Source organism: Lycorma delicatula, chromosome 4 (genome assembly GCF_047948215.1).
Source record: "Lycorma delicatula isolate Av1 chromosome 4, ASM4794821v1, whole genome shotgun sequence".
NCBI lineage: Eukaryota > Metazoa > Arthropoda > Insecta > Hemiptera > Fulgoridae > Lycorma > Lycorma delicatula.
Genome location: NC_134458.1, coordinates 201809697 through 201831565, shown reverse-complemented (window position 1 = coordinate 201831565; position 21869 = coordinate 201809697). Strand labels below are relative to the sequence as shown.

The 21869-nt window shown below is 30.6% G+C and overlaps 1 protein-coding gene across 7 annotated transcripts in view; it reads right to left on the bottom strand.

Annotated features, from left to right (window-relative positions):
- Arms (Ankyrin repeat-rich membrane spanning) overlaps positions 1-21869 on the bottom strand; it is a 310321-nt gene that overhangs the window by 225955 nt on the left and 62497 nt on the right. For 4 of the 7 annotated variants that reach the window (XM_075365013.1, XM_075365015.1, XM_075365011.1 and 1 more), the window contains 3 exons: positions 7317-7448; positions 6233-6331; positions 5601-5699 (listed from right to left, as the gene is read on the bottom strand). In XM_075365013.1, coding sequence (XP_075221128.1) covers positions 5601-5699; positions 6233-6331; positions 7317-7427 — 309 coding nt within the window. In that variant the 5' untranslated portion in view covers positions 7428-7448. Of the gene's footprint in view, positions 1-5600; positions 5700-6232; positions 6332-7316; positions 7449-15207; positions 15481-15903; positions 15924-21869 lie in introns of those variants that run through there. The other 3 variants (XM_075365014.1, XM_075365010.1, XM_075365009.1) reach the window with 3 other exon arrangements.

Sequence of the window (21869 nt, the reverse complement as noted above, 5' to 3'; positions counted from 1 at the left end):
GCAAGGTATCAGATAGATTATATCATGGTTAAGCAAAGATTTAGAAATCAACTCGTTGACTGCAAAACTTACCCTGGAGCAGACATTGATAGCGACCATAATTTAGTGATAATGAAATGTAGATTGGGGTTTAAAAACCTGAAGAAAAGGTATCAGATGAATCTGTGGAATTTAGAGAAGCTTGAGGAACAGGAGGTAAAGAAGATTTTTGAGGAGAACATCGCAAGAGGTCTGAGTAAAAAAGATAAGGTAGAAAATGTAGAAGAAGAATGGGAGAATGTTAAAAAGGAAATTCTTTGTTAAAGGAATTCTAATGTTAAAAAGGAAGCAAACTTAGGCGGAATTAAGAGAACTGGTAGAAAACCTTGGGTTTCAGACGATATTTTGCAGCTGATGGATGAACGTAGAAAATATAAGAATGCTAGTGATGAAGAAATTAAAAGGAACTATCGGCAATTAAGAAATGCTATAAACAGGAAGTGCAAACTGGCGAAAGAAGAGTGGATTAAAGAAAAGTGTTCAGAAGTGGAAAAAGAAATGAACATTGGTAAAATAGACAGAGCATACAGGAAAGTTAAGGAAAATTTTGGGGTACATAAATTAAAATCTAATAATGTGTTAAACAAAGATGGTACACCAATATATAATACGAAAGGTAAAGTCGATAGATGGGTGGAATATATTGAAGAGTTATACGGAGGAAATGAATTAGAAAATGGTGTTATAGAGGAAGACGAGGAAGTTGAGGAGGATGAAATGGGAGAAACAATACTGAGATCTGAATTTAAGAGAGCATTAAGAGATTTAAATGGCAGAAAGGCTCCTGGAATAGACGGAATACCTGTAGAATTACTGCGCAGTGCAGGTGAGGAAGCGATTGATAGATTATACAAACTGGTGTGTAATATTTATGAAAAAGGGGAATTTCCGTCAGACTTCAAAAAAAGTGTTATTGTCATGATACCAAAGAAAGCAGGGGCAGATAAATGTGAAGAATACAGAACAATTAGTTTAACTAGTCATGCATCATAAATCTTAACTAGAATTTTATACAGAAGAATTGAGAGGAGAGTGGAAGAAGTGTTAGGAGAAGACCAATTTGGTTTCAGGAAAAGTATAGGGACAAGGGAAGCAATTTTAGGCCTCAGATTAATAGTAGAAGGAAGATTAAAGAAAAACAAACCAACATACTTGGCTTTTATAGACCTAGAAAAGGCATTCGATAACGTAGACTGGAATAAAATGTTCAGCATTTTAAAAAAATTAGGGTTCAAATACAGAGATAGAAGAACAATTGCTAACATGTACAGGAACCAAACAGCAACAGTAACAATTGAAGAACATAAGAAAGAAGCCGTAATACGAAAGGGAGTCCGACAAGGATGTTCCCTATCTCCGTTACTTTTTAATCTTTACATGGAACTAGCAGTTAATGATGTTAAAGAACAATTTAGATTCGGAGTAACAGTACAAGGTGAAAAGATAAAGATGCTACGATTTGCTGATGATATAGTAATTCTAGCCAAGAGTAAAATGGATTTAGAAGAAACAATGAATGGCATAGATGAAGTCCTACGCAAGAACTATCGCATGAAAATAAACAAGAACACAACAAAAGTAATGAAATGTAGTAGAAATAACAAAGATGGACCACTGCATGTGAAAATAGGAGGAGAAAAGATTATGGAGGTAGAAGAATTTTGTTATTTGGGAAGTAAAATTACTAAAGATGGACGAAGCAGGAGCGATATAAAATGCTGAATAGCACAAGCTAGACGAGCCTTCAGTAACAAATATAGTTTGTTTACATCAAAAATTAATTTAAATGTCAGGAAAAGATTTTTGAAAGTGTATGTTTGGAGTGTCGCTTTATATGGAAGTGAAACTTGGACAATCGGAGTATCTAAGAAGAAAAGATTAGAAGCTTTTGAAATGTGGTGCTATAGGAGAATGTTAAAAATCAGATGGGTGGATAAAGTGACAAATGAAGAGGTATTGCGGCAAATAGATGAAGAAAGAAGCATTTGGAGAAATATAGTTAAAAGAAGAGATAGACTTATAGGCCACATACTAAGGTATCCTGGAATAGTCGCTTTAATATTGGAAGGACAGGTAGAAGGGAAAAATTGTGTAGGCAGGCCACGTTTGGAGTATGTAAAACAAATTGTTGGGGATGTAGGATGTAGAGGGTATACTGAAATGAAACGACTAGCACTAGATAGGGAATCTTGGAGAGCTGCATCAAACCAGTCAAATGACTGAAGACAAAAAAAAAGAAGAAAAAAAAAAGAGTAATCATTTATTTATAATACAGAGTGAATCAGAAAGATTCATCTGCTTTCAAAATGCTTTGAAACTCCACAACCTTTCACCACTAACAAACGAACCACATAGACCTTAAAGAGAGGATTCTAGAGTTTCACTTGGTTGCTGGCAGGTGCTCCATTATGATGTGCTGTCTTCAGTCTGTAATCAGGATGACGACCCAGCAACAGAAAGCATTCTGCATTCTTGGCTTCAACAATTGTGAGTCAGCACAACCGTGCAGCACAATTTTCATCATCTATCGCAGAGCACTGAACCTCCTACTACTCAGAACATTCAAAGTTGGAATCGACAGTTTAAAAAAAACAGGATGTTTATGTAAAGGAATATCCACAGTTGGACAGACACCTGAAGAAGATGACACTTTCCTTTTATGCTTAGTTTTCTGTGACAAGGCATTTTAGCTTAGTGGGAAAGTGAACCGCCACAATGTACAAATACGGGAACAACAATCAAGCATAAGACAGACTCTCCAAAAGCCAATGTCTTCTACATCATTTTCTGAGAAAAGGTTTACAATCCTTTTAACAAGCCTTTGTAGCAGGAATCTCATATCAGGAAATATTTAGAGTTAGAACTGGCTTTTCCCACACTTACAAGCAAATTCTGATGAATCTATTTTCCAGCAGGACAGAGTACCACCACACTGGAATCTGCAAGTTCAAGTAATTCTTAACAATGAACTTCCATAATAGATCACCCATAATGGGCCAGCCGATTTGGTATTTCACCACTGGTAATTGTGAAAACTATAAGTAAAATTACATATTAGAAAATGTATTTTTTAGTTCACCACAAGGTCATATGTTCATTTGTTAAAAAAGTAACGCCTTTTTAAATCGGATGAATCTTTTTGATATCCTGTATAAAAATGTATAAATACATTCACAGGGAATAATAGTAAAATATAGTTAATAACACACAGTTACATCGTTACCAAAAACATATTAGTATAAGTACATGGAATGGGCCACAGTGTCCTACACGAAAAAATATCAACTAGGAAACTGATTCTATATTTATTCTACAAAAGTAAGTAGTTCAACTGTTATTTAAAATGGTCATGTGCAGAAATTCCAGTAAACCTTCATTTACAAAAAAAAAATCTTTAACTGTTCCAACATTGTATATTTAAGTTATCCACAGCTGTTTACAAAAACCATAAATTGTTTGTGATAGAAAGTTTTACATAATTATAACATTCAAAGTATGGGCTACCTACTCCCTAGAGATAATCTAAAATTATTTGAAAGAAAATAGATCTAATTGCAAGGCATGTTTTTTAAGTAAGGACCACTTTCAATTTGCCGCCATTAGTTACAGTGAAAATTGATGGCGGTAGTGTAGCATGTTTATTTATATCAACAATCATCTGTTTGCATCAATAGGTTAACGTTATGCGCATTAGTTGCTGTATATAGCCTGGCTGAAATGAATGGTACAATAAATAATCCCACGAGTTGTGAAGTGTGATCAGTAATCAATTATCTACTGGTGAAAAACAAATTGCTGCTGATATTCATTGAGAAATTGTCAATGTGTATGGATCCAGTGTTTTCTGCGAAGGTAAAGTTCACTGATGGTGTTGTTTGTATCATGAACAGAGAACGTAGTGGTTGCCTGACTGTCACCACAGATGAATTAACTGAAAATGTGGATGCAAAAAACCATGAAAACAGAAGGCTTACTGTTTCTCAATTATCAATTGAATTTCCTTTTGTTTCACGATCAGTAATTTAAGATATTTTAACAGAAAAACTGGGTTACAGAAAGTTGTGTTCAAGATGGGTACCAAAAATGTTGACAGAAACACAAAGAAAAATGTCTTGCTATGAGACACTACGAAAATGAAGGTGATGATTTATGGAAACATGTAATGTCACCAGTAATGAAATGTGAATATTTTATTCAAATGTTAAGACAAAGCAATAATCAATGCGATGGTGGCATTCATCAACCCTGAAACCAAAAAGTTTAAGCAAGAAAGTTCAATGAAAAAGCTTACAGCTACAGTTAACAGGATGCTTAAGAAATATTGCTGATTGAATTTCTTGAATGTGAAAGAACTGTTAACTTACTGTGAAATGCTTACAAAACTTAAATGTTCAATTAAAAAAAAAAAGGCACGGGAAGCTAACCAACGGGATTTTAGTTCTCCACAATAACACACAAAATCACATGGCAAACAAAACCACTAAACAATTGCAATGATTTCATTGGGAAATTTTTAAACATCCGCCTTACAGTTTGGATCTTGCACCAAGTGATTATTACCTTTTTCCCCATTTAAAACAATGGCTTGCATCAAAGAAGTTTGAATATGATGAGAAATTGCAAAACAGAGTAATTAATCGGTTGAAATCACAGGGGGGAGAATTTTTCAGTAACAGAATAGTGAAGCTGGTAAGCCAATATCAGAAATGTATTGCAATAAATGGCAAATATGTAGAAAAATAGTATATATACTATTAGTATATATATACTATTTTATATATTATTATTTTATTATAATAAAGTTTTTTTCTATTTCACTTATTTAAAATTTTTATATCAAAATGGCCCTTACTTAAAAAACATGCCTCATACATGGAGGTAAGGATACTTAATCTGATAACCAGTAAAATAAAAAAAGTGGAAAAAATTATACTACATTTTAACAGTTGCTTAAAGAATATTTAATATAATTATGTGCACACAGTGTTGATCAGTTTCTTACCTGTGCCACTTGGATTTTACATTAATCAAATAAATGTGTTATTTTTTTGTTATTTTCTTCCCAACTAATATTGTGCAACCAGTGCTCACTAAGTAGGCTGAATGAAATTTCTAATAATTTATAATGTTGTGATGTCAGTTAGTTGTATATGTTTATTGATTTACAAATATAATTTTTTGCTAATTTATATTCATCACTGTCAATCATTATGAACAAAAATATACTGATAAGTTTATTATTATGTAAAATAAGTTTATTATTATGTAAAATAACTCTTTTTGGCTTAGTAGATCTGAAATCGATTTGGAACAATATCGTTACCGTTTCCAATTTTATTTTTGTATTATTAGTTATTAATATTTTATACAGTTGTGCATGTGTTTATCATTTAGTTATATGCAACAGAGTTTTATTCTGGGATGTATTTTATGCAAAAAAGATAATTGTATAAAAACAAAAATGAAAAAATAAGTTAATACAACATATAATACTAATTTACATAAGTTAAATATTTAAAAGTGTTATAAAAGAATTACAATAATAATAATAATAATAATACCATATCTCTGTGTTCGATGTTGGCACCATGATCAAGAAGTTCTGAACAGACATCAGTATGTCCTTCCTTTGCTGCACAAAGCAATGGGGTCCAATTATCCTAAAATAACATTACAAAATTTCATATTAGTTTTAAAAAATAAATTCTAAGAAATAACAGATTTAAAAATAAAATATTAAGAAAACTGGAAAATGTTGACCAATAATGTTTAACGAAAAGCAAAGTAGAAAATCCAGAAATTAATCAAAAGGAAAATAGAATGATTAGGTTAAGATTTCAGGAAAAATTATGTAAGCTGTGAGTTGGAAAAAACCGAAGGGCAAGAAAGCTGAAATAAATAAATGCAACACTGATGAATGACTGACACAAACTATTCGTATAAATGACAGGATGAAGAAGACAGAGAGGAGATTTAAGTGAAGACTGATTTTAGAGACTGACTTCAGTATGAGTGGTTGAATCACTAACAGTAAGCAAGGTAAAAGGAAAATATATTTAATATAATTATTTTCATTTTCCTGGTTAATACATAACCTCTCATTTTCCTTTTTTCTTTCAATATCAAAATAAATTTTCTGAATGATTATAAAAGATGTAAATAAATACATTAAGATTTAACAAATTTTACTTACATTATCTTCCAAATTGACATCTGCACCATGATTAATAAGTTCTCTTACGAATGCAAGTTTTCCTTTAGAAGTAGCAAAATGAAGTGCTGTACTCCCATTCTGAAAAAAATTTATTAGTAAATAACAAAGACATAACAGAAAGATGAGCAAGTTAAACAAATGCAAGCACATTTATAACAATTATAACTACTTTCATTGTGTTTTACATTATAAATGAAAAACATGTAATAAGTTATGCGAGATCAAACAAGAAAGAAAGCAGAAACAAGTCGGAAAAATTTTGCAACTCAAAACCCCTTTTCAAAGATCCAGAAACATTTTGATCATATATATATTTCAAGCAGTTTATCCAATTTAAAAAAAAAATGCAGGCGATTCCAGACCAGTTCTTTCTTAAAGAAAGCAGCACCTTCACCTCAAAAAGAAATAAAATGTTAAGAGACTTAAGTACATCACATTCATTTATCATTTCTTTTTTAAACTCTTATAGTCCTTGCAAAACATTTTAAGATCTTTTTTTTTTGGTCCGGTAAAAGATTTTCTGACTTTCATTTCATTGGTTGTGAATATTTAAACATTTTTTCCACTACACAAAACAATGAATGGAAAGAAAAACCCTTCAAAATTAAATATTTACCCATAGGATTATTCAAAACACTACAAACTATGCTAGAGATAAGAGCATAACACCATGTGTCATAAATAATTTCTTACAGGAAATTAAAACAATATTTTTATTCAATAAAAATTACTATAATTATAAGATAGATAGGATAACTCGATTCCTAAAGTTACAATAATATTAGGCATAACTGCACTTTCTGAGTAACAGGTAGAGAAATGTTCATTCTCAGCACCATAACCTTTTTTTCCCATTTTTTCCATTTTTACAATCTTTAACTTGTCTAAGGTCATGCGCATCAGTATTAAGTTGTTGAGGCTACTGTAAAATAGTTATTTAAACCTAAAGAAATAAATTAATACAACTCTTTAGTTGTGCTCTAATATATAAACGAATAAAAATGTTTACAAAATACTACACTGCAGTTAATAAAATGGCTTTTTGATGTAATGCGATACTCACCTCATCCCGATCATCGACCAAAACTCTCTTATTTTCCAAATATGACTGCAAAGCAACCAAATTATCATCTGAAATAAAGTTAAGCAGCGTCCTGTAGCAAAGGGACACCATCGAGTCACTTCTGTTGAGTGTCTAGATAAATAAGAAAAATTAAAATTTGAAGTAAAAGAAAGAAAGATTCGCATACAAAATAAAAGTTTAAATAGAGAAAATAATAAATCTAATTAAAACAAATAAAAAAAACATGTTCATATAAAACATGCAAACAAAAATAAAATTCATGCAAAATAGCAATAATATTTCCGTCAGACTTCAAAAAAAGTGTTATAGTAATGATACCAAAGAAAGCAGGGGCAGATAAATGTGAAGAATACAGAACAATTAGTTTAACTAGTCATGCATCATAAATCTTAACTAGAATTCTATACAGAAGAATTGAGAGGAGAGTGGAGGAAGTGTTAGCAGAAGACCAATTTGGTTTCAGGAAAAGTATAGGGACAAGGGAAGCAATTTTAGGCCTCAGATTAATAGTAGAAGGAAGATTAAAGAAAAACAAACCAACATACTTGGCGTTTATAGACCTAGAAAAGGCATTTGATAACGTAGACTGGAATAAAATGTTCAGCATTTTAAAAAAATTAGGGTTCAAATACAGAGATAGAAGAACAATTGCTAACATGTACAGGAACCAAACAGCAACAGTAACAATTGAAGAACATAAGAAAGAAGCTGTAATAAGAAAGGGAGTCTGACAAGGATGTTCCCTGTCTCTGTTACTTTTTAATCTTTACATGGAACTAGCAGTTAATGATGTTAAAGAACAATTTAGATTCGGAGTAACAGTACAAGGTGAAAAGATAAAGATGCTACGATTTGCTGAAGATATAGTAATTCTAGCCGAGAGTAAAAAGGATTTAGAAGAAACAATGAACGGCATAGATGAAGTCCTACGCAAGAACTATCGCATGAAAATAAACAAGAACAAAACAAAAGTAATGAAATGTAGTAGAAATAACAAAGATGGACCACTGAATGTGAAAATAGGAGGAGAAAAGATTATGGAGGTAAAAGAATTTTGTTATTTGGGAAGTAGAATTACTAAAGATGGACCAAGCAGGAGCGATATAAAATGCTGAATAGCACAAGCTAAACGAGCCTTTAGTAAGAAATATAATTTGTTTACATCAAAAATTAATTTAAACATCAGGAAAAGATTTTTGGAGCGTAGCTTTATATGAAGTGAAACTTGGACGATCGTTGTACCTGAGAAGAAATTATTAGAAGCTTTTGAAATGGGGTGCTATAGGAGAATGTTATATAGTTAGTTGTTAGGTGAATAAAAATATCCAGGTTTCAATTTGTTACATCTCTCTTCAAATATAAATTGTTTACATCAAAAATTAATTTGAACATCAGGAAAAGATTTTTGAAAGTATATGTTTGGAGCGTAGCTTTTTATAGAAGTGAAACTTGGACGATCGGAGTATCTGAGAAGAAAAGATTAGAAGCTTTTGAAATGTGGTGCTATAGGAGAATGTTAAAAATCAGATGGGTGGATAAAGTGACAAATGAAGAGGTATTGCGGCAAATAGATGAAGAAAGAAACATTTGGAAAAATATAGTTAAAAGAAGAGACAGACTTATAGGCCACATACTAAGACATCCTGGAATAGTCGCTTTAATATTGGAAGGACAGGTAGAAGGGAAAAATTATGTAGGCAGGCCACGTTTGGAATATGTAAAACAAATTGTTGGGGATGTAGGATGTAGAGGGTATACTGAAATGAAATGACTAGCACTAGATAGGGGATCTTGGAAAGCTGCATCAAACCAGTCAAATGACTGAAGACAAAAAAAAAAAAGCAATAATATACGCAAACCTCTTCATAATTGATTTTTGAATAAGAAAAAACTGCTTTTAGTTTTAAAATCATCATAAAAATTTATTTTTTAAAAGCAATTTTTAAAACAATATACATCTCTGGTATTAAATATAGACACCAATGATCTTGTAGACAAAGTCTTGTTTACTTATAAGTCTTGATATTTATAAGTAAAAAAGAAAAAAAGGGTGAAATATTTCTAATTACTTGTACATTAGCTAAGCTTAGATATATGTGTACTAACTGATTTATAATAGCAACAGCCTAACCAAATACCTAACAATATTCAGCAGCCTGGCAACAGATTACCATTCTAACAGAAGTAAGTAAATTAGAAATTTTTTAAATACAAAAAACAAATGCCTTAGAAGATAAATGATTAGATACATTTTAAAACCAATCTACAACAGAAGTCACTGAATACAAGAAATAGATGGCAGTTACTACTGTTTTATAATGTCATTAGTTCACAACCTATAACCCTAAACCTAATAGACATTTCCTCTTAATATATAAAACTTAAGCAGGTATGTAACAAAAAGACAAATTCTCCAATTCTTATTTTCATTCATTTAATTTCCGATATAAAAAAGTTACAAAAAAGTTATTTTTATGATATTTTATATGGGTCGATCAAAGTGATTAAGTAGGATAGCATCATGAGCACGTTGATATAGTATGAAATAACCAATTATAGGTAACCCATATTTGAGATAAAGTGATTGGTATCTCTGATGTCCTTTCTTAAAGTTTTAACTATTTACACTGATATAAGAATAGTCTGAAATTTTATTAATAAAGTGAAAACATCTGGCAAAGTACTGCATGACTTACTTTATTAATAATAATAATAATAATAATAATAATAATAAGTAATAGTGAAAAGCCAAAAAACAAAAACAGAATTTATATTTTTTAAAAGTGGAGAATAAATTTTAAGGATATCTTTTCTAAAAGTATTTATTTATTGGTTAAGCTTAACAAATTTGCTTAAGTAAAGTTTTGTCTAAATCTAACATCCCCTTAAAAATCTGTAAAGGCTAAAGTCAGATAAAGAAAAATTTCAAAAAGCTTTTCTGCATTTTAGATCTGGGGTCGGCAATTGATTAGTAATTTAAAAAAAAATTGCAGACATTTCTTGATAGTTCTACATATGAAGTATAAACTTTCAAGAGATTTTTGAAAATATTTAAACCAAAGGGAGATAGAGTAAAAAAAAACAAATAACATATACTTCAACTTTAAGAGGTGGTGTTGAAATTTTTTTGAAAAAAATCTTTTTAAATTATTTATATATGCATTGTAGGTAACAGATTTGCTTTCTTAAAGTTTTTTTCTAAAATGCCTTTGAAGAAAATCTAAATTTTTTGCGATATATCCCCATCCCCAAAACAAATTTTGAACAAAAATGAAATATGATCAATGCTTCATAAACAGAATTACTTAAGGACATATAGAAAAATTTGAAGAAAATTCATTTGGTCAATCCAGATGTACAAGGCCAAAAGCAGTGCAATACACGTATGTATGCAAATACATACCCACATATGCTTTTGGTCCAAATCAGTGATTCTCTGAACCTTTTTAGCTTCAAGACCCCCAAAAAGGAAAAAAATTTTTAATGAATATTTTGCGAAGGGCAAAATATTCAGGCCTTTAATTAATAGGAAAACTTACAATAGGTTCCCTGGAGTAAAATTCTCTACAACATAAACAAAAATATAATTGAAATCAGCCCATTTATAAAGAGTGAGCCATGAACACAAAAAAAGATTAAAATTAGAACCATTTCCTCTTTAGATGTCAATTCAAAAAAAAATCAGCACAGAATAAGTTAAACAGACCTGCACTGATAAAGTTAATCTATGACTTAAAATAATTTTAAAGTTTTTATATGTTTGTAAATTTATATTAATTACCACTTGACCAGAAAACAAAATTACATATTTAATTCAAATACATATCAAGACAAATCTGTCCACATTGTACCATGTAAAGGATATCCTAATTGATAGATTTAAATCAAAATGGCCCAGCTGTCCTACACTATATTACTTGGTCCATGTATAGTTGACATGTAAATCAACAGGCAACTACCACATAAAATAGTACTAGGGTAATTCTGATATGGACATGTTTTACTTAATACAAATCGACATATAAGGAACTGATGAACAAGTCGTTTTTCTTCATGACATTTAAATTTTACTCCAGGTTTGTCATGAAGTGACATGACTTTGTTGATTAATAATGAAGTATTTTATTTAATTCCCAACAAATATCAGTAAATATTTATGTATTTAAAAATTCTGGAATAGAAATATTTATAATCAAATTACAACAAAATAAAAAAATTTTAACAGAATTGAAAATCCTGAAAATTACAAAAGAACAAATCATTTTACGTTAGTTTTAAATTAATAATGATAACACTTCACTAAGTTAATACATGATTATAACACAAGAATAAAAAAAATACTAATTGAAAACTTTTATAAAAAACATTTATTTTATTAATCAAAAGCGTAATAAATATCTCAAGAAAAAATTAAACAGCTTCTACATTACTATTTACATTACAAATATATAAATAATTTGCAAACATTAACAGATATCTGAAAACTTGCTTCAAATCAATTACAGCAATAAAACAAAGTATAAAATTAAGAATAAAAAAATGACTGAAAATTAATTTGTCAAAATCCATTAATAATTTAATAATACCACTTTTAAATAACTCCAATTTATTAGGTAAAATGTATCTTTGACTATTTCACAATATTTAGTTATTATAGATCTCATAAGTTTATCTAATGTAAGCTTACAAATTCCAATATAAGACATGAACAGATAACGTACAGTTACTTTCCTCTCTTTTGGCTTCAAATAGGAGCATTTAAATTCTGAAATAAAGTTTTGTGTTCAATTTTTTAAACCTCCAGTTCAACTCAAAAATCCCAACTTTTATTATAATTTAACACACACACACACACACACACAGTCTAACATATATCATTCATACCATTCAAGAGTGAATACAACTTTTGACACTTTTTTTTATAAAATTCAGTATTTTCATAAGGATATAAGATAAAATAACAAACATAAACACATAAACTGGGGAAAATAGAATCCTGTCTTAAATAAGTAGAAAAATTATGTTTTAAAAATAGCACAAAAGGGTGAAATAAAATTAGAATTGAAATTAGAACTGTATCCAAGGCTCTTCCAGCATATTTAGTGAAGATGTTTTATGCCAATGAAAAATATAAAGGGAACAGAGAATGTTGGAGGTATTCAACATATGACTTATAGTCAAACAAGACTTGACAGCTGTCATGTTATAACTCTACCAAAGCCAATCTATTCCCTTGTCTTGGCGCTTTTAAGAAGAGGATATGTCTTTAATTTTTAACCAAAATAGAATGAATATAACATCTGACAATGCAGATGAAGTATATGTATTTATCTGAAAAGTAAGATACCAGTCAAACACTAAATGTTCAATTTCCTTGCAAGCTATTATTGCAATATAATATGTTCAAGATCAAGAGAAAACTGGCCTCAACGTAATATGTTCATGATCAGGGGAGAACTGGCCTTTCCTCTTTGAACAACCAAGCAGGTTATAATCATCTGAGAAATACAAGAATAGAATGTCACACAACTTCTAACTATGAAAATCTTTAATAACTTTTATTTGCAGAAAAGATATGAAGCGCATACAAAACAAGAAAGATGGTAAAAATATAGCACACAAAATAACACATTTTTTACAAATACTTGTATAAGCAATAATGATGAAAACAAGAAAACTTTTTTTTAAAGCTAGACGGACATGAAAATCCATCTCTCAAAAAATAATTTACATAGACATTCTCATAAAAATATAACATATAAAAAAAAACAGATAAATTATACATATATAACAAACTACACAATACTGTCAATTAAGGAGAGTAAAAGGCTTTCCAAAAATAAAATTAGAACATATACTTTTTATTTTGGTATTTCATTTACAAAAATTGGGTAAACTGTTCTCAAGATATCAGTTATTCAATAGAAAATTTTCAGTTTCATTTTTTGTAATTGTTTGGATGAGTGACCTAACTTTTTATAGCAAGAACTAAATGTTAACAATATAAATATTAAATTTTTGTCTGTAGGTAAACAAAAATTTCATTTTATTTTCATCTCATCTTTGCATTTAATTTTAACATGAAGCAAAATTTTTTTCAACACTCCATTAATTTATTTAAATTTATGCCAATAACCTCCATTTTTAACTGTTTTTTTCTTATACGTGGTATTACAATCACATGAACACCACAACCTGCTTTAATGAAAATTGGATAATGAATCTATTAGGATGTTTGATTTCAAAGAGGTAAAGAGACATTTCCCTCTTTATTGGCATAACTGTTTTTTTACGGATTACAAGCTGATATATAATTTAGGGACAATCTTAAAACAATTAAAATTAAAGCAAACACAACTTTATTATAAAGTTTCCATACATAAGCTTTACTAAATTTTCAAAAGGATATTACTTTCATCATCTTGCGATACATTTTTTTTGTGATTTACTTTAATCATTGATTTCAGGGAGCAAGAATACAATAAATTATAATATGAAGCAATTTTCAAGTAAATTAGCCAATTTTTTTTTTAATTTCAATGAGGATTTCCTTAAAAAAGTGATAAGTAAGATCTGGCATTCAGAGGAACACCAGCTAGTTCAGTTTGTTATTTATTTAGCTTCTGCTTCACAACTAAAGCAGAACCAGTCATAATCCAAATTAACATCTTTCACACAATAATGTTAATGATGTACAGAAATTTACTACTACTGATTTAATGAACTTAAAACTAAGCCATTCTTAATTTTGGATAAGCATCAATTTTAGGACGTAGGACAGTCAATTCACTAGTTTTACGGGTCAATTTACCGAATTTCATCCTAAATATTTTACTTTGTTATGTTTATAAATGGTCACTTTTTTAACTTTGTAGTACACTAAATAAAACTCTACCAGAACTTCTGTCGTTAACTGACGCAGAGGGGAAATGTAAGGAAAATGTAGTTATATGTAGAACCAATTACCCGCTATTCAAATGAAAATTATGTTAAGTCAATGAAGTTAAGTTTTTGACAGAGTAAAACAAAATCCAGTTTTAACTTAAAAAATGTTTACCACTTTCTCTGTTTCCAGCTGAACATGTTTTCAAATTTTCCTAAGGAGTAAGAGAGTAAGGTTCCTTGCTATTAGGTGAAACAACATAACCCACCGGGTTGGTCTAGTAGTTAATACGTCTTCCCAAATCAGCTGATTTGGAAGTCGAGAGTTCCAGCGTTCAAGTCCTAGTAAAGCCAGTTATTTTTACACGGATTTGAATACTAGATCATGGATACCGGTGTTCTTTGGTGGTTGGGTTTCAATTAACCACACATCTCAGGAACGGTCGAACTGAGAATGTACAAGACTACAGTTCATTTACACTCATACATATCATCCTCATTCATCCTCTGAAGAATTATCTAAACGGTAGTTACTGGAGGCTAAACAGGAAAAAGAAAGAAAAGAAAAAAAGGTGAAACAACATATATATATATATATATATATATAAATAACAATTTTTTTATTAAAATTTTCTTTTCAAAATAGCTGTTGCTACTTTTCTTAATGGTGAAAGAGGAAAGATTCCATTCTAAAATCACCTGCACATGAGTTTCCTTCTGCTCCTGATATCAACTACTACTAATATAATCTACAATTTCTGGTCTTTTTTCCTAGGCTATTGTTTCAGATACTTCACTCCCAATGTTTTTCTCCATATTTAACCCTCATGTTTGCCTCTAAAACCATTTGTCTTATACTGTAAAACTTCATTCTATTTTCTATACACTATTAAATACTTAATTCTTACATTAACCTTTTAAAAGTTTACTTTTTTAAAGTTTTCCCTAATATAATAATATAATTATTATATTTTTTAAATGAAAGTACCTCCTCAGTGATCAATGTCAGCAATTTTTAGTGTTACTAGAAATAGTGGTTACTATAGTGATAATACAGAAACATTATTTTTGGCATTGGTTAAATCTTCCACAATCAATTAGATCAGTGAATTCAAACAGTGAATTGGAAACAGTGGAGCCCTTGAACAAACAAAGTTGCTTCTTCATTTCGTTCTAGTAAGGAGTGTCTGCCTCAGTCGACCCACTTCCCTGGCACTCACCCAAGAATAAAGGATAATGAAGGGAATGACCAATCCCAAACCTAATAGAAAGAGACATCATCTTAACATATTGATAACAACAAAAATAAAATATAAATAACATTTTTGGTTTCTAAGTTAGTAAGAGACATGTTTATTTTACTTGTCTAAAGCTTAAATCTCTATAAATTGTATTATAAAAAAACCACAAATCAATACCAAAATACTGTAAAAAGCCAGCAGCACCCAAAAAATAAAAAATAACTAAAACATTAACTCCTAATTCATTTGTTAAACTACCGTTAGTCAAATTTCACTCAATAAATATTGCTACTGTTTAGAATGTTATTTTAGGCAAAATTTCTAAAGTGGCATCAGCAAAAAAACCACAAACACACTAAACTAGAAAATAACAATCATACAAAAACCACATATATATATGGAAACACACGCACTTACATATAAACACAACAGATCAAACTAACCGATGAAGAAAACCGCCTTAAGTTGGCAAAACTAAATTTTCTTGTACTGCTATGACTCGACTGTGGTGGTGTTTGTTGGATACATGAACCAGAGGAATCTGTAATAACTACACTGGGTGTAGGTAGCTGCATTGCAGATGATGTAAACAGAGTGTTTGAGGTATGCCATCCTGAGACAGCAGATGTAGCCAGGTGAAAATGAATAAAAGAAAACCCTCTTGTACGTGTAGTTGGTGTCTCTTCATTTGCCATTTAAATTGTATCAGAAAGCCGCAATAATCATAAGGTCATAAGGTGCTGTAATCAATCATCTAATGGTAACAGTCCACACAATCATTTTGACACCTAATCTACTGTAATATTTTAACTCCCACATTATTCACCCTTTCTTTGGTCTATACTGCACAATTTAAAGAAATGAACAAAGAAATTTTGATGAAGCCAGCAAATAATAATTCCTTACAAAAAATAACACATACCACACATGTATAAAAAATCACGACCTAAATTTAGTGACTTCTGAAAACCAATTTAACAATTTACTAATTTTTAAGAACTTTTCACTAAAATAGAGTACCTTAGGTAAAGAGATGGACCAACCTTCCAACCAACTATGACAAGTACATATTTTAAAATATAACTGAACATTTTGAGTCAGATTTTCATTCAACAGAAGCCTTTCTGAACTCTATCAAAAGCTTCAGCACACCAATATATCACGAAGCTAACAAGTTAATAGAAAAATAATCTTCTAGTAATATGTAGGTTTATTTTTTTTTTATTCTAACAGATATCTTTACTGAACAGATACAGAAACCATGCTTAAAATAAGAATTATAAAAATATACACTCTTAATGGCAGGATTTGTCATATAATTGGTTTCTCACTTCCTAATAAGTTTCCTATCCTTGATTCATAAACAAACATCACACAGATCACACTACACCTCTCAAACTTGCCCACAATACATTCCACCATTTTATGAGGCTTGTCCAGGAAGTACACCACCTGTGCAGGCGTTTATTAATAAATCTAACCAGAGATTGTAATGCCTATTAAGGTAGTCAGGTCTATCTTACTAGTTTTAATTAGATAGTATGCATTGCATAATCTTGAATGTAATACACTTTATTCATGATGTTTTTTGGGTTTTAATTAAGTTTAATAAGAATTTATAAGAATAACTTGTATATCATAATGTTTCTATAAAAATAATTGTTCTAATAGATTCATATTAAGTCAACAATAATTAAAAGTACATCCTGACCCCATAGGGATAAAATACCCACCAGGCAACAGTTGCAGTTGCCACACCACCCCCTCATCACCTAGCTCTTATGGGCTTTACTAGAGGTCATCTTCAAAACCTTGGCGAAAGGAATCTCTCAGCCTCGTTCTTGCCTCAGTCAGGATGATACCCTCAGCAATCCTTTTTTTTGCCAAATAGTGTATGAAATTCTCAACTATTATCCATTCGGTCTGGTTTCGCCAACTGACATGGAAATTCAGCACCAACCTGATAATATTCAAGCTGACAGATAGTCTCCGTGCGCATCAACTCATACTTTGAACAAACATACAGAACATGATGTACATCATTCAATTGTCCGCATTGCTGGCCTCCGTGGTGCAAGTGGTACCACCTCACCCTTTCATCCAGAGGTCTCGGGTTCGAATCCCGGTCAGACATGGCATTTTCACATGCTACAAAAATTGTCATTTATCTCATCCTCTGAAGTAATACCCAACAGTGGTCCCAGAGTTAAATAAAAAATTTTTTAAATTGTCTGCATTGCAGGCACATTCCTGAGTTCACCTCTGCAGCCTGTCCCAGAAAGCGCCATGCCCAGAAAGATAGTGCGTCACATACTTATTTGGGTGCACCCAAGAGGCGCCCTGCAAACTAACAACATCAGAAAACAGACCATGCATATAATGTCTGCCCTCTGCCTCTGCCTCATCCCACCTAGCCTGCCACAAAGCATTACCATGTTCAATTTCTCAAATTTTGTCAGAAGTTATAAATTTTAAAGTTTAAAAAACCTAAGAAATATAATTATATTAGAATAAGTATATTTAAGAATACATAATTATTAAAAAAAAAAAAAAAAACCTCATGGTTTAACTCTAAATTCTTGGCAACATAACGCTGTTGCCGCTCAGATACAATCAAGTCTCGGTTTCACACCTGCAGTCACCAAGATCGCCTCCCGTGAAATCATATGACAGCCACCCGCTACCATTAAAAGTATAAGGCATTGAGCCCTCAATAATATGTTCGATAGCTTTTAAACTTAGCCCATCTGCCCAAAAAAAGCGCCCACATAATAGCATCATTTCAGCAGAGTTTGTCCAAATTGACCAATGTTGAAACTAATGAAAAGAGGTCACTTTTTGCAGGGGGGTGGTAACTACATAAAAAATTATAAACCACTATGAAAACCAGATACCTTTTTTTAACTATTACTTACACTTTGCTCATGCCTTCATCCATCAAATTCTGTTTTGTTTACATTAAAATTCAAAATAAAATACAAATGAAATGTTAGACCTGCTAACAGTACAAAACACACTAGTCCATACTTGTTCAGCATGGATCACAAAAGAATACTCACTTTAGCCATTTGGTTAGGTTATAATGTGGTCTCATTAACAAGTTCAACTATAATTTTAAAATTATGTTTTTAAATCATAGTTCTAAATACAGAAGAAAAACTCCATAAATATTTCTAATAACATAAGTGTGTTGCACTGTCATAATGACAAAATATCAAAATATTGTTGTTCTTGAGAGTGAAAGCATTCATAATTGTTTGTGTACAACAAACTGCACGAATGTGATATCATGAAGATTTTTTGGGATTACTCAGTTATAAAGATATCAAATCTAAGCAATTCTGTAGAAATGTGTAATTGTTAAACATAATATCCATAGGGTATAGAAAAACAATGGCACTGCATTTCTTATAAAGCAACTGATGGACACTAAAGAAAATGTTTTATTTTTTTCTAAATATGATAATTTAGAAATAAACAACTTATTCACTAGACCAGTTAATGAATAATATGTAACAACCACACAGTAACACTATTGAAACAGTCACGTATTAAACATCAATCATTATGAAACCAAATCTCACCAAAAGAAAATAAACAAATAGAAGCATTCATTGATTTAATGCTTAAATTAACAAAAACCTAATATAGTAATTGGTTTTTACTTTTCTTTAATAGTATTTTTTAATAAGTATAAAACTATCAGCATTCATAAGATGACTGACCTTGTTACTCCAATTTCATGACAAAACTTGACCTTCTAACACTCAATTAATGTGGTATGGTACTTAAACACAAATAACAACATACCACTACTTTTATTTTACATTTCCAAACTATATTTCTAAGTCAAAAAAATATTTATGGTAGTTAGTATTGAATACATGACTGTGTGGTCTTTATCAAATATTCTTTAATCAAACTTTTAAACGAATATTGTATAAAACAGACGTATCAAATATGAATTCAATTCAGTAGACTGTTTTTAGTTAATAAAAACAATTTGTGATTCCCAACAACCACAGATACAAGAAAAATATATAAATGTATCAGCACATATATTGGTGCAGGGACTGAAGATCGATGTAATAGCATTTTGCATGCACTGATCTCTGTTACACACAAACTAAAAACATTATCAGTTTCCATATGTCTTTTGTGGTATGGTAATATATAAAAATACTTGCTAACTTGCTTATGGTTTCATAAACTTGGTCTAAATCTTATATAACTGAAAAATTCATTCCTACTGTGAAGAGGATTATGCAAAAAGCGAAATTAATCTCAAAGGGAATGAAAGATCTTTATGCTGAATATTACGTAGGATGAGATTTAGATTGAAAAAACAGAAGACAACTGGAAAATACTGATAGAACTGCATGACATTAAAATGCAAAGAATGAAATCTCTAGGACAAATTTCCCTGTTTCACAAAGAAGGAAGACTGACTGTATACACAAATAAAACCTACATTCACAGTAGTCATGCGACACCAAAATCATGGATAGACACAACAAACCTTCATGAGGGACTGAAAACACCAGTATCCAAGGGCTCACTATTAATAATTGTTTATGCCAGCTGTAATAAACGATTCATTAACAATGCTTTACTTATGTTGAGTCAAATAAGAAAGGTGTTTATCACAAATCGATGGATTCCAAAATGTACATGAAATGATTACGGGAGAAGTTTATTCTCAACTTGCCACCTCCAGTCAGTCATTGTACTAGATAATATACCATATCATAACATTCTGACACAAAAGCAGCCAAATTCTAACTCTTTAAAAAGTGATATGATAAAATGGTTAGCTGAACAACGAATTAACTGTTCTCCTGCTATGACAAAGACTAAATTATATAATATTATAAAATTGCACAAAGAAAATCAAAAGAAATTTCTAATAGATGACTTTTCGAAAATTATGATCACACAGTTCTACAGTTGCCACCTTATCACCCTGACTTAAATGCCATTGAAATGATTTAGAATCAAATTAAAGGGCAAGAAGCTAAAAGAAATACAACTTTTAACATGTCGGACGTTCTTAAGTTAGGAGAAGAGGAATTTCATAAAGTGTCTGAAGCCGAGTGTAGCAATGTCTGCGAGCATGTTGTCAACAGTAAAAAAATATATTGAAGATGAACATTTATATGATGTGCACATTGACAATTTTGTGATAAATGTGAATTCAGAATCAGAAACAAGCTCTTTAGAATCTACCGACAACAGTGACTTCGGTTTTTGGGAGCTACAGCAATAAAGTGAGTAGAAAAAAATAATCATTTAAAGTACTTTAAAATAATAATATTAATTGGGATACTAAGCTAGTTTTAATTAAATAGCATCGTATGTATTTTTGGTTATAAATATCATCTATATGTTTTCAGTTGGCCTAGTACCGTGTCAAATGTTTGTTGAATGCTAGTAGTTTTTTGTATAACTACAATAAAAAAACTTTTGTAAAAAGTTTATATCGTATGAGAAAATGGCATAGTATATGAGAAAAAAATTATTTATTATAAATATTTTACTTACATTTATACGTACACATGTAAAGAAAATTAATTAATGAGATGTCTGCATTTGCTTTTCATTTAAAAGTTCCTTCATACGTATATCCATGTTAGAAACACACAAAAGCAAATTGTTTTCAATTGATAAAAGACGATTCCTGTATTTATTAGTTTTTAGCACAATCATAAACAAAAAGCCCTTCTCACAGAGGTAAGACTTTGTGAGAGGGATTAATTCTTCTGTAACTAAATTTCAATAATCACCTCAACAAGCAAGCCAAAATGTATCTAAATCAATCTTCAGATGTAAGTTGTAGTTGAAATGTTTTATCGGCAGACATTTCGATGAGCTGCTTGTGAATCTCAACTGGTAACATAGCAACTGCAATAATGTTTTCACTAAGTGGATTCAGTACTCATCTCTTCAGGAAATCATTTTTATCTTCCAGGAAATTCTCCGCCAACTGAATATTTAGCTCACACAAATGCATCTTCATGCTATTCAAGCTGTGGTGAATAATAGTGTCTTCTTCATCCAAATTTTTCTCAATATAATTAGATGCGTGGAAACAAATCAAAATTTTTGCTTTGAATAATCCAGATATCAAGCTTCTTAATGAAAGCATGAACACATTGATTGTCATTAATAAAATGTTTTTATCACGTTCTTGTAAATTCACATTCGAGTCAGTTAAATGTGAAAATACATCAACTTAGCCAACAGCATCTCAGTGTATGGGGTTTGGACATCTCAGCTTCTACTAATGCTACGAGATAAGATGCTTCACAAGTGTACAGTATGAGTTGATTTACAAATAGAAGCTTGCTGATTTCTCAAAGTAAGAAATTTTCTTTCAAAAATTTCAAGCATTTACTTTTATGATCTGAAT